The sequence below is a fragment of the Parasteatoda tepidariorum genome, chromosome 8, assembly GCF_982258835.1.
Source record: "Parasteatoda tepidariorum strain Cologne lab strain chromosome 8, Ptep-v5.0, whole genome shotgun sequence".
In the NCBI taxonomy this organism is placed as follows: domain Eukaryota; kingdom Metazoa; phylum Arthropoda; class Arachnida; order Araneae; family Theridiidae; genus Parasteatoda; species Parasteatoda tepidariorum.
Window position 1 is genome coordinate 20,114,720 of NC_141762.1, and position 13,830 is coordinate 20,128,549.

The window sequence follows — 13,830 nt, forward strand, 5'->3', positions numbered from 1 at the left end:
GAAATATACCATATTTTTACCTTTAAAATTTTTCGTATTTAACTCTCAAAAATGTTTTTTTAAATATCCTTTTAGAACTATGTTCAATGTAGTTTCGACTTCCTAACCTTAAAGTTTTCAATCTATTTGAAAACCAAGATAGAAGCTAGCGTACTTCCTTCTCTCATGATACTCCACAAACTGATGATAAAAGCGTGCGAAGTGTAGCCGCAGGATTTTGCTCTACGTCACCCTATTTTGATCACCAATAAGGAAAGAGACATTAGATAAAACGGGTTTCAGAAATATCAGGCGGAGATTAACTTTTAACTATATATTGTATTAAGCAAGTGGTAAAACAAAATTATCTATGAGCAATTTGAAAAATTCATACTTTTTATTTGGACTCAATTCGCGAAACTATCACGCTCTAAAAGTGTATTATGGCTTCAGTTCCAAATAGTAAACTATTTAGAAAAAAAATTTCGTTATACAAAATTAAGAAACTGATTTTAGACATTTTTAAAGTCTTTTTCCTCTTTGTTAATAGTCACTAGTTAAAGTCGCACAAAAGGCTTTGGTTTTATTTAAATTTAATATGTTAAATAATCTATCTAGAAAGAAAAAAAAGAATAACTGTTTAACACAGTTTCTTTTCCTTCTTAAAGCGAAGTAATGAGTTTTGAACACTTGGCCAAAAGAAAAATAACTTATAAGCAGGGTATCTGCTACATTTTAGATTTTCAAATTCATGATTAATTCCAAGAATTTTTCATGACTTAACGAAGTTGCTATTTTCTCCAACAAAAACACAATAAATTAAAAAAAGCATAGTAATAACATTCATTGAAATGATGGGTATAACCAAAACTGTAATACTCTGCATCGTCATAGATTTCAAATTTAAAAAACAGAGTAAAGAAAGAATTGAAGCAATAAAATAGCGAAAAATACTAAAGCAAATTTTTGTTTCTTTTTCTGCAGAATTGCATTAGATATATTTCTAAAGAAATTTTCTTGCTAAAGATATATTTCTTGCTCATTGGAAAGAAAAGAAATACTCCCGATTTTCCTGTTCTCATTTTGGAATAAAAGAATTCACCTATGACTGGCTTGCTTCAGCTAGATTTTCAAATTGATAAAATAAAAAAAATTCTGAAATTACAGAAGTTTAAAAACTATCTCGCTCTAGAAATGATGCCCACCCCCCATTTTTTGAAAGAACATAATTTTTAAAGAACACGATAAAAACATGTTACATTTTAATAAAATGATCGTGAGTGGGGATTTTGTTACAAATTCAGATATTCGGAACACCATGAAATTGGAGGGAGGGGGTGAATTCCATTTCAAAAATTAGATTTTTCGGCAACCTAAATCCATGACTTTTTATGTTTTTTTTTAAAAAAAATAGTTAAAATCATGAAAAATTTTGTTCAATACTGAAATTCCTGACTTTCCAGGTGTGCGGATACCCTGCATAAGATCAATCCCCCGACGCAAGAAAACCCCAACAAACACAGTTTTCTTACATCTAAAATTTTACACCAAGAAAAAACAAAATTTAATATTTGTGATCAAAACCTCATTTTTATACAGTTGTAAAATTATCAGTAATTTGAAAATTTCTTACACAAGGCTGCCACTCAAATCTGGAAAAAAAAATTCCCTGTGTTTTCCCTGAACTATTATACACAATATATTAAAAGGAAACAACAATTACTGTGCTCTTTTGTGAGCTATATAGGGCTAACTATATTTATTAGTTTTAATTGGTGGGAAAACAGCTGAACATATTTAAATATTGTTATAGTAAGTGAAATAGTTAGTATAGCTGAAATATTATGGCTAAATATCCCATAGATTACGCTTTGAGTGGGTACCATTTTTTAAAAGACAAAAATAAGAAACAAAATTCCCTGTATTTTCCCAGTTTGCAAGGAAAAAATCAAAATTCCCTGCATTTTCCCTGTTATTTTAGGTGATTTTTAAATTCCCTGTATTTTCCAGGTTTTCCCTGTTCTCCATGCAGAGTGGCAACCCTGTTACATTCCATAATGAAGAAAACGCAGGATTCATTAAATTTTAAACAAGAACAATAATTTTTTAGGAAAGTTTTTTTTTTATACCAATGTTACTTTTATTGCAAGGAAAAATTAGATACACAAACATTCTTTTACAATTAACAGGTTTTTTTTTTTACAAAAAATTAACAATTGTTAGTAACAGAGAATAACAAAACAAGTTTCTATACATAGTACAAAGTATCACAAGAGTTAAAACAAAAACATCGAAATAATTAAGTTTGACAACACAGAATAAGAAAAAAAAACTTCAATGTATATCACAATGATCACTAAAAAGATGAAATATATATATATATTGGAATGGATTACTTAAAATTTAATTAGAATATACCCGACAACATTTCAAAATAGAAATCAGCAAAAATTTTTAGGTTAATGAATAACAGTAACACATTTCTCATTCTTACAGGGAATATGACAAACATTTAGCTTAGAATATTTTTAATATGAAATTTATATTCTAAGATTTAAATAAAAATTGGTAGAGATATAAAATTGTTTATTTTCATTTTGTAGTTAAAAACTCAAATTTTTTTTTTTTAATCTAAAAATAGCAAATTATATACATTCTTAAGAAATTCAAGAGATAACATTAAGGATAGAGTTGATAACTATGCTCCCATGACAATAGAGTCAAGAAAAAGAGTGTTAAAAACTTACATATATATTTGTAGCAATTACAGTAAAAAAATACACTCAAAAATATATATGCACAAAAAGAAATATAAAATTTACGCACAAAATTAGCCACTCAAAATAAAATTATTCAAAGACCATAATCAAAACTTGCTTAAACCTTTCTTTACTACACAAACTTGAGTAAATGATATTTTTAAAGAGAAATGTAATAATGATGATTTATAGAAATTTCATTTCAAAATATTGAGAGACTGAAGGTTTTACAATAAATCCTCAATCATATCAATATTAATTTCTAAGAACCTTTATGGGTACCAAGTTTTTACACTATTCGGAAAACGGGAAAAATAATAAAAAAATCTATTAATATTGACAGATTTGAGGCAAATCATTTGAAATCGCTTAGAATTTGTTAACTTATTTAAAAACTTAAAATTAACATTTTATTTGCCAATTGCCAACAATTGAGCTCGAATAAAAGTTTTATTCATATACTGAATCTAATTTTTTAAGAAAGTGCTCTCACCTAATGAAAAATAATAGCTTAAACCCTAAAAAAAAAAATTATTTGAATTAAACTCATGACGCAGGGAAAAAAAATATGGTAAAACTTTCAAAAGTTCATTTTAAAAAAAATAGTGATATTAAAACCTTATAGAATAACAAAACCAGATATCCTCTGTACTCTGATGATGGAAAAAACAATGAATAACAACTAACGGCAGCTGAAAACTCTTAACACTTTTCAAATTAGGCCAAATATACCAAGTAACACTTGTTCATATCATGCTTCTAAGTTCATATCATGCCCACTGATTTTACAAACAAAAATCTACGGTTTTCGGAAAATTATTAAGATTCTCCACAATTTTTTTTTATTACAATTTTAACCATGAAATTTTTCTAACATACAAAAAAAAAACTTAAATTACTGCATTTGTTCCGTGAAAATGTGGCATGATAATTATCTTCTTTAAAAAAAAAACAAAAAAAAAAAAACAAATAAAGACAATATATACGTCTTTAAAACTTAAATTGAGAGAAAGAGGTAGAAAAAAATAGGGCATTATTTATTATAATAGAGAAACAGAAAGCAATCAATGTTTTACATTAAAAATGGTAAGCCTAATTTTCCTCTAACAGGACTCGGACTACAGATGTCTCTAGAACATTTCAATGATTTTGGCACAGACTTTGACAAGCTTTTCCTTCTTGAAGCAGCCCGAAGAGTTTTTTTCCTCGTACTTTTCTTAGCTGGAAGTATGGAACTACGTAAATCACATCTTGCAGAAGAATCAAGCTCACCTGCAAATTCAGAGTAGGTGGTGCACCTAGATTGGTCAGCTTGTATTTGGAGACGATTTAATTCTTTAAGAATATCATTTTGTTCCTCATCTTGACTACCACTTGAAGATGAACTTTCAAAAAGTTTTCCACAAACTCCAGTGTTTAATGAGGGGTTAAGCTGTTCTTTTGGTAGGATAACCTCTTTGGAATAATTTGGGATAGCATTGAATCGCCTTGAGATTGGCGTACAGATATTGACTGCTTTTGAAGTAGATTTCGGCAATTTACATGGAGCAGAATTAGGTGTTCTTAACAGGGGCTTCTTAAGAGGTGTTTTCAACAAAATCTCTTTATCCATTTCTAGTGAGTGTCGCCGAAGCCTTTCTAACTTGTCGTCATCTTTTTTATTTCTACGATCTTGCCATTGACGAGTAACATAGTTTCGATAATCTTCTCCATAAAATAAAAAAGGTTTACCAAACTTAGATTGGTACAAATCTATATCATTGAATATGCTATCTTCTAAAGTAGGCAACTCTTTTTGAAGTTTTTTCCTGTCTTTTTCCTCCTGCAACAAATTTCCTCCACGATTTTGCAGTCGGTGAGGATTAGAAACGTTTTCTTCAAGTTCTATTAGCATATTCCATAGATTTTGACGCTTTTCAACCTTAATCAATATGTCTCCAACTTCCTCATAGTACTTTTTCCACTTACTAAGTTCATGTTCATAAGCATCGATAATTTCATCATTGTTGTTCCTCATAAGCTGCATAGAAAAATGATTCTTGACTGAATCAGTTATGTAGCACTTATCCCATAACTTTTTCAATTCATCTTCTAATGTTTTAATATGCTTTTTAAATTTTTCTTCTTTTATCTTCGTGCAAACATCAACTTCCTTTTGAAGAGCATTAATGGTAGATACTTTACAATCTATATGAGCAGATAGGAATTGCATTCTTTTTGAATTTGGAATGCATAGTTCTTCCCACAGAGTTGATAGCTTATCCATAAGAAATTTCTTCTGATCCTCAAGCTCAGCTTTTTTTCTTTGAGTTTTTGAGAACATTTCTTCAAGAGACCTGAAAGTTTCATCAGAAAGAGAAGAGACATTTTCACAGGAAATTACCTCCTTTTCAAAAGATGTTTCAGGACTCAGTTCAGTCACTTCAAAAATAGTAGAGAGCTCTTTCCTGAATCGGCAAAATTTCTTTTGCCTATCATCTTGCATTTTGCTTAATTTCTGAATATGCTTTTCTATCTCAAGTAAGTTATTTTCTGATGGAACCCCTGTGAAGGATGAAAGGGCAATTTTTTCAGTTCCAAGTAAACGGCAGTATACTGCTTCAACACCCCTCAAACCCTGATATTTTTTTAGCCTTTCATGCTTAAGATCTTTTAATCTCTCAATTTCTTTTGATAAATTGTCTCGTTTCACAATAAGTCCTGTACCATACTCTTCTTTAGGTTTTATTGACAAAATGGCACAAAGCTTTTCCATTACTTGTGTATGATTTCTTACTTGATCCTCTATCAGTTTATATTGAACAAGTTCATCATCTAAGGCACTTTGCAAAGCTCGCTCTATATATTTCCAAATCAGCTGAACTCTGGAAATTTGCTCTTTGTTATTTAACCCAAAGTCATCCCACAAATTATAAAACTTTTGTAAATACTTCTTTATAATCTCCACCTGCTCTATTTCCAGAGTAATCACTGTGACGTTCTCTTCCATTCTTTTCTCTGAAAATATACTACAAAACCTGCAAATAAAAGAGAGAAAACAGAATAAAATCTTATGAACAAAATTTTAAGAATTTATAGGGTGACCATGATTAGCAAACACATTTTTAAGCAGTCAGTATCAAAAATGAGCAGCAGGTTTTTATTAAAATTGAGTAGTGGCATATTGAAATGATGTGAATTTTACTTAGGAAATAAAAATTATATACAACAACCTCCACTAAGTGACAAATCATAGCTTTACAGAGAGCTAATACAAATAATGATTAATACATCGAAAAATGTGAAGTTCATATTTCTAAAAAAGATTCAGTATAATGCTCATAATTGTCTGCAACAATCTAAATTCTAAATGCATAAAAGCCCAAGTTCAATTGTGGAAAGTAGCGCATGCCATAAATATGAAACATAAGGAATAGAACATTGTTAAATTAGTCTTGTACTAAAGACTGCAGTACAATATAAATCATTTTAAGAACTAGTGTTCTAAGATCTTATGCATATTCCTAATAAAAATTACTTTGTCCTTGATTATTTTATGATACAGAATATATTGTTTATATTTTATCAAGACATTTCTATGATACCCAACCTAACAAGTATGGCATATTATGAAACCGGGTTGAAAAAGGTAAAACTAAATGTAAAAAAAAAAGAAAGAAAAAAAAACTATGTTCGTAACAAGTTAAAAATAACTAGCCATCCACTATTAAAACTTTTTTTTCCAATTCGAATTAAGCAATTTTATTTTTTTCCAATTCTAATTAAGCTATACTATAGATCAGGGGTGGCGAACCTTTATACACCAACGTGCCATTTTCCCCCCAAAAAATTGTTTAATGAGGTCATAGACGTGCCGTCAAATAATTTTGCCTTCGTGATTATTGGGAAAATAATAATACTAAATGCTATCAACTCAAAACTCTTTAATTACATTGAAAAAAAAAATATTTTGCAATGTTTCAGTTATACGCGTAATTCAACTTAAAGTAACATCAGTGTGACTTCTGTTGTTGCAGATTAGATGACAAATAACTTATATTAGGTTGTAAGATGTTAGTTTAAGCAGGACTGTTTATTTTTTTGTTAGTTATTTATTGTTAACTTGTTTTTTATGGTTATTAATTGCTTTTTTAGCATTAATTGTTAATTTTTTTCATTAATAATTGTTTATTATTTTGCGTGTTTCTTGTGAATTTTAATTTAATTGTTACATATGCTTCATAGTGTAATAGCATTTGAGTAATAACAACTCATAGTGTAATAACAAATGTGATAGGTGGCGTGCCCAAAATATTGTGTCGGGTGCCATAGGTTCGCCATCCCTGTTATAGATGGTTATTGCTAAAATGTCATCATACCAAAGAGCCCTGTGGCCAAGGTTTGAAAAAACCCGGGGATTTTTGAAAAAACCCAACCCACCTGGGTTTTATTGAAAAAACCCGGGGAAAATTGGGTTTTATTTGAAAAAACCCAATTTTCCCCGGTTTTTTTCAAATAATTATTCCCCGGGTTTATTTGAAAAAACCCGGGGAAAATTGGGTTTTTTCATTTAGTGCTCATAAATTTTACTGTGAAAATATTTTTATTTATTAAATAGAGTTGTATAAGTAAACACTAAAATTTCATCTGACTTTTACCTCTAATGAAATTGAACTGGAATAAATATTTAATGGTCTTCCATGTTTTTATAATACGATTAACAGAAAGTGAAATTAAAATTACATATAATTATAAAGAGTATCAGTTATTTGCCACTTTTTTCAAATATTTAGATAAATATATGCATTTTTAGATACATTTTAACTTTATAGTTTCAAAAGACAAATTAATCTTAAAATTATAAAAAAAGCATATATAAAAAGTTATAGCTTATTTTTTTAAAATCAGAAAATAAAACTTTAAATTTGTTTATTGTTGTTTAATGTATCACTTAATAGAAATTTTTTTTGTTTGCTTTCAATATTTTTAAACATGATTAAAAGAAACAAAATAAATTGTATTCAAATGAAATCGTAAAAATAATATTTAAAAAATCTTAAAAGTAATATTTTAATTTTTAACTGTGACAAACTTTCTCCAAATAGTTAAAAATTGTCAGCAGATGTTAAGAGTTAACTTAAAAAAAAAGGTCCAATTTTTTCCTTTATTATTATTATCATACAACAGATTCAAAGTGTCTACATTTCTCTCTTAGATTGTGATACACTTTTACGGGTTTTGTAGCTTTATCTATTCCTAATCTATTTCAAAGTTTACTCTGCACCAAACCGAAACTTGAAAAGTGTCTTTCGATAGAGACAGAGGATGCTGGTGCTGAGTGCAAATAAAAAAGAATTGACAGAAATTTTGTGGAAGCTAGGAATTTTATTTATTTATTTACTTTTTTTTTTTTTTTGCCATAATTTTCCACTATTTTTTGATAAAAACTGTTGAATAACAGTGTCAAGCATCATTGATTTTGGAAAGTATTCAGGATCGGAAATTCTGAATGCCATAACATGTGGCAGAAATTCTGGATGATGCTTAGAAAGACAGTTTTCTGCTAATTGGTCCTGTTCATCATTTAAAAATTGTCCCCTTGTTTCGGGATTCAGGACGCACATGCTAATAAATGATGTGGCTGAACAGTCTGATTGAATCTTTTTACAAAATGTTTATGGGGTTCTAATTCATCACACGATAGTAAGTTAATTCATATTTCAACAGCTTCTGAAATTGAAATGTTTTCTGATTGAAGCTTTTTTAAAGCTTAAGAAACAATTGATATCTGTTTTTCCCAATTGATAGTTTATTGGTAAAGCCCAACATTTTTTAATATTTTTGACATATTATTATTAGATTCATTTTGATGTTCAAGAATAATCTTTTCATATTTATGGTAATTATTGGCAAAAGTTTTTACGTGCTCACAATATGAATTCCACCTAGTGTCATTGGGTCATCAAGCAATTTTTTTCATTTGCCCATCCATGTGCTTGATGCACATTTCTAAAATATTTGTTAACTTCAACGATGTGTCCAATGATAGTATTAGGAGATACTTCTTTTTGAACCAAATTTTAAAAAAACAATTTATGAAAAAAACACCAAGTGGGTTTTTTCAAAGTGGGCCCACTTGGGGAACCCTGGTTATATGTATTTTATATTAAGTTTAAATAACGCATTATCACTACCTATTTGAATCTGCTTTATTGTTAAGTGTATAATTGCTAAGTGTAACACTTCATAATTTTTTAAATTAGGAATTATAAAATATAAATGCAGTAATATAAAAGGAACAAGTTTATAAATCTTTTTGTTTTTACACACATTTAATTACTATATTTATTAAACATATGGATATTACCTATTATAAAATTATAATCTGTAAATATTTATAATCAGTAAAAACTAAAATTTCATCTGACTTGAGTTAAATAAAAAACTGAAATAAATATTTAATGGCCTTACATGTTTTTATAATAAGGTTAATAGAAAGTGAAATTAAAACTATGTATAATTATAAAGAGTATCAGTTACTTGTCCCATTTGTTTTCAAATAATTAACCCTATGAAAATGATTTCATTTTTAGATAAATAATTTTAAAAAGTTCTCTTATCAAAGGTTTTAGCTTTTTTTTTTTTTAAAGCCAGAAAATAAAACTGTTTAAATTTGTTAGTGTATCACTTGGTAAAAAAGGAAAAAAATTGTTTCTTTTCAATTTTTTTAAACATATGAATTAATAATAATAACCTGTTTATTAATATATAAAGCATGCAACCATATTTGAAAAATTGATCTTTTCAGAGTATATTATTTAATTTTTTATTTGATTTAATATCATTGAAATATTACTTTTTGAAAAAACCCACTTGAAGTTTTCAATAGTAGATACCTACTATAAAATTATATGAAGATTCGAGTTTCTTTTACTTTACTAATATTAAAAACTTAATCATATGAATCATGCAACTCTATTTGATAAATTTATGCTGCACTATAAATTATATAAAAGTAAATGCAAAACAATAAGTTTTAGTAACAAAAAAAAAAATTTTATTTGAAAAAACCCACTTATCGTTCCAAGTGGGTTTTTTCAAGGTGGGCCCGCCCAATAAAACCCGGGCGGGTTTTTTCAAAGTGGGCCCACTTGGCGAACCCTGCCTGTGGCAGAATTTTTTCGAGCTATCTGCGACAAAACTCTCTAGTACTAAAATCTTTCTGCAAGATACTTTTAATAATAACAAACATATATGTTACTCATTTAAATTATCGCTGCGTTTGCAACAACAACAAAAACTATATATAATTTTTTTCAACTAAACATGTAAAAAATTTCCATTCTAAAATGGGTGATATTCTCACATTTTGTTGGGAGGCAGGGGTAAAGCACTAATTAATTGCTTCACATTTTGTAAATAATCATCCCACTAAAAAAATAAAAATCATAAAATTCGGAGTAGTTATTGCCGGAAAAAAAGACACTACGAAATCAAATCTGTTTCCTCAAAAAAGGGGTTACTCAAATGCGTGTTTCCCTTCGAGATTAGGCTGTTGTAATAAAAAATATAGTATAAAAAATATCGGATTCAAAATCTATGAGAAATCAATAGTAATAACAGCCAAAAAATTTGTAGAATCATTGCCTTAAAAAGTAAATACTCAAATGCACGGTTCGAATTTTCCATAGTGCTTGAAATATATCTTGATATTTAAGAACCACCTGAAAATCAATCTCAATAACTGCAGAAAATACAATCGAAACATTCTATCGATTTACGATATTATTGGCGTAAATTAAGTGTTCCAAAAAATGACTGTATGATCCAAATTTTACAATTTACAAATTCTGACTGGTCTGGCTTTTTGCCTAAAAAATGCCCCATTCATATTTTAAAATAACCACTTTTTATCTGCTTAAACTGCAAAAATTCTACCTTAAAGAGGCACATTACTTTGATAATTACACAATAATTGAAACTATATAATAGATATACACATGGTTCATTAAATTCCGTAATTTTAAATACAATACTATTTTGTAATACTTTAGTTAAAAGCACAGTTTTTAAAGACACAATTTTTTAATTCTGTGAATACTAGTGTAGATGAGTGATTAGTTTCTTACATGAATTTGCAATGAATTCACAGGTAATAAATAAACATGGTCTTGTCCATTCCACTCTTTGAACAGTATCACTTCCTCACCTGATTTTCAAAATTCTGATTTATTTTTGAAATGATAACATGAACAGCAGAACGTGTGAATATGTCGAGTGACAAACCTTGACGCCATTTCTTGCATAGGTGTATGGACATATTCTATACATTTATAAAGCATGCTACACCAATCAGAAATTAATACAAAGTAGAGAAACGAAAATTAATGTTGGGAACTATCCCATTAATACAAAGCTGGAAAATGCTATTCACATTCCCTTCTTTATTTAAATTCATCAAGAAAAATAACTTTCTAAATACAAATGTACTAATAACCTTTATTTGGAAAAATATAAAGGGATATTTCCGATGATGTAAAGTCAAGTGCTTTTGCAAAAAAATAAAAAAATTCAGCCACAGATCAGGATATGGAAATCTCTCCAAATATGTTTAGCAGAAATCATTTTGCTTTCTCTGTCTTGAATTATTACAAAGTAGAAAATGATTTACCACAATTTAATCGGGGAATGAAAATATTACAAGAAATATTTTAGTTGCATTGTTTTATGTTTTGGGGGCAGATCAAAAGCAGGAGTGTTACATTAAAATCACTGCCTAATTCTTATATAAATGATACTAGCAAAAATGGAAGATAATATTAAAACACAGCCGTATGAACAAAACAAAAGTTTAAAAATGAAAACAAATCTTAATTAAACATATTCTTGTATAATAATAAAAAGGTATAAGGTTATAAATAAAGTTCTTTTTTTAAATGCAATTCAGTACTAAAAAATAAACAAAGCCTCACAGTAAATAAAATATGAAAGTGAAAATATATTTAGCAAAACACCATACATAAATCAATTACTTAGAATATAGATAAAAAGATCTCACTTGCAAATTAAAAAAATTTAGTATTTTTTAAACTTAAAAATATGTGCACAATAAAGCTAGTAGATAAACTTGACAGAACACTGCAGGTTGCTTTTAGTTAGCACTGTTTAAAAAATTTTTAACAGTATATTTGATAATAGCAAATCAATATTAAAGAATCATCGAAGAAATGCACCTTCTAAAATTGTATTATTTTAGGAGCTATAACAAGTGAAATGGCTTATCACAAAGCAATATAAAATTTTTCTCATTCAGGAGAAAAAATTACAAAATCTTTTAAGTTGTTTGTAAAAACCATAACAGCTTAAAACTTTTTTTATTATTCATAGTCTTTTTTTAAAAAATACTTTATAACTAAGCAGTTTTACGAAATCGTCATCTAATTTGAGTTAAGACATAAAGCAAGATGTCCATGCTTCTTGTTTCTGATTCCTAAAATTAAAATGTATACATGCAAAAGGGAACAAATACTTACCGCTAATATTTTCTTTTTGCATTAAAAACTAAATGCATTTAATAATTGGACTTATTATATCAAATGAATTGAATTTTACATCACACAATTAAACGAACATTCAAACCTTCCGGCAAAATCGAAATGAAAAGAAATGCAACAAGAGCGATATTTACTGCTTATTTCTGTCCAGCTTAAGAATCATCTGGAATTTAAGTTCTACTTAAGTTACAGAAGTAGGCAGTTGGAATCTGGCTCACATTAAAAATTAACTTGAATCTTAACAATATGAAAGTACAATTCGATGGTGTTCAATATAAATCTCGAGCTCTTGTCCAGCTTTACTTTCGGTTAAAAAATTTAGAATTATTTTTTTTTTAAATAATTTTACTTTTTTGATCATCAATCTAGACTTTTACCTGTTGACTTAACATATTCTTATGTTTAAGTTATAGGTAGAAGAGATGGCACATCTCTGTTGCTTATGTCTGAAGGAATTTTCTAATCGAGAATACCTTGAGTTTCATTGGCTGCTTCATTTAAAAGAAAAGGTTCCATTTCATAAGGGGAGCAGTCTTAAAAGTCTATTGCAAGTTCAATCCCATAAAAACTCATCTGGCATTTCCCCTAATTCTCTAACTTCAAACACACTTCTTCACGCCAAGGACGATAATTGCAAAGAAAAACTTCATGTATGCCATTTATGTCAAAAAAGATTCACAGTAAAAGGAAACTTAGATCGACATCTTCTTATTCATGCACATAATAAACCCTATAAATGCAATTCATGTGGTAGAGAATTCACGCAAAAGACACATCTTGAAAAACATCTGTTTATACATGGCAATGTAAAACCCCACACTTGTGAGGTTTGCGGGAAAGGATTTTCTGTTAAAGGCAATCTAGAAAGGCATTTCCTAATTCATACCAATAATAAACCTTTTGTTTGCAAATTGTGTTTTAAAGCATTTTCTCAGAAGAGTCATTTACATAATCATCAGGCAATACACTCACCAATAAAATCTCATCTGTGTACTATTTGTGGGAAAGGATTTTCTGCTAAAGGCAATCTTGATCGCCATTATCTTATACATACAAATGTGAAACCTCATATGTGTGAAATATGTGATAAAAAGTTTACTCAAAAGAGTCATCTTCAAAAACATCAAGTCACTTGTTCTGAGAAAAAAAGAAATTTTTTAATGTAATCTTGTAGCTTATTGTAATATATTCAAAAGGAAGATAAGAGATATTTTCATACCTGTATCTATTCACCCTTAATCATCATAATACCACTGTGGATTCAAGAACTTGCATTAAATTAAAAAGCATATAGTTATTGCTTGTATGTGTCCTGAATGATCAAAACTAAATAAAGTAATTTAACTTTTTTTAGTTTTGACCAATTTGGTGCCAGCACTGATACGGACGCTTTTTCATTTAGTCATTTATAAGTTATTTATTTTCAATATCATTAAGAAATATTAACAATAAGTTTTTAATAAATTATATTCAGTTAAATCTTATTCATACAATTGTAATTGTTCAGAATGACATTGTATGAAACATTTACTAAGTGAAATCAATACCAAAGTATTACT

General features: G+C 28.3%; 1 protein-coding gene across 1 annotated transcript; it reads right to left on the reverse strand.

Annotated features, from left to right (window-relative positions):
• Positions 1-2,094: 2,094 nt before the first annotated feature.
• LOC107436298 (protein regulator of cytokinesis 1) lies at positions 2,095-12,396 on the reverse strand. The gene is made up of 2 exons (XM_087149939.1): positions 12,251-12,396; positions 2,095-5,755 (listed from the first exon to the last, which is right to left on the reverse strand). The coding sequence occupies exon 2, from the start codon at positions 5,725-5,727 to the stop codon at positions 3,811-3,813; it is 1,917 nt and encodes a 638-aa protein (XP_087006065.1). The 5' UTR covers positions 5,728-5,755; positions 12,251-12,396; the 3' UTR covers positions 2,095-3,810.
• Positions 12,397-13,830: the final 1,434 nt, after the last annotated feature.

Coding starts and splice junctions, on each gene's coding strand:
- LOC107436298 (XM_087149939.1), bottom strand. CDS start 5,727: ATGGAAGAGAACGTCACAGTGATTACTCTGGAAATAGAGCAGGTGGAG.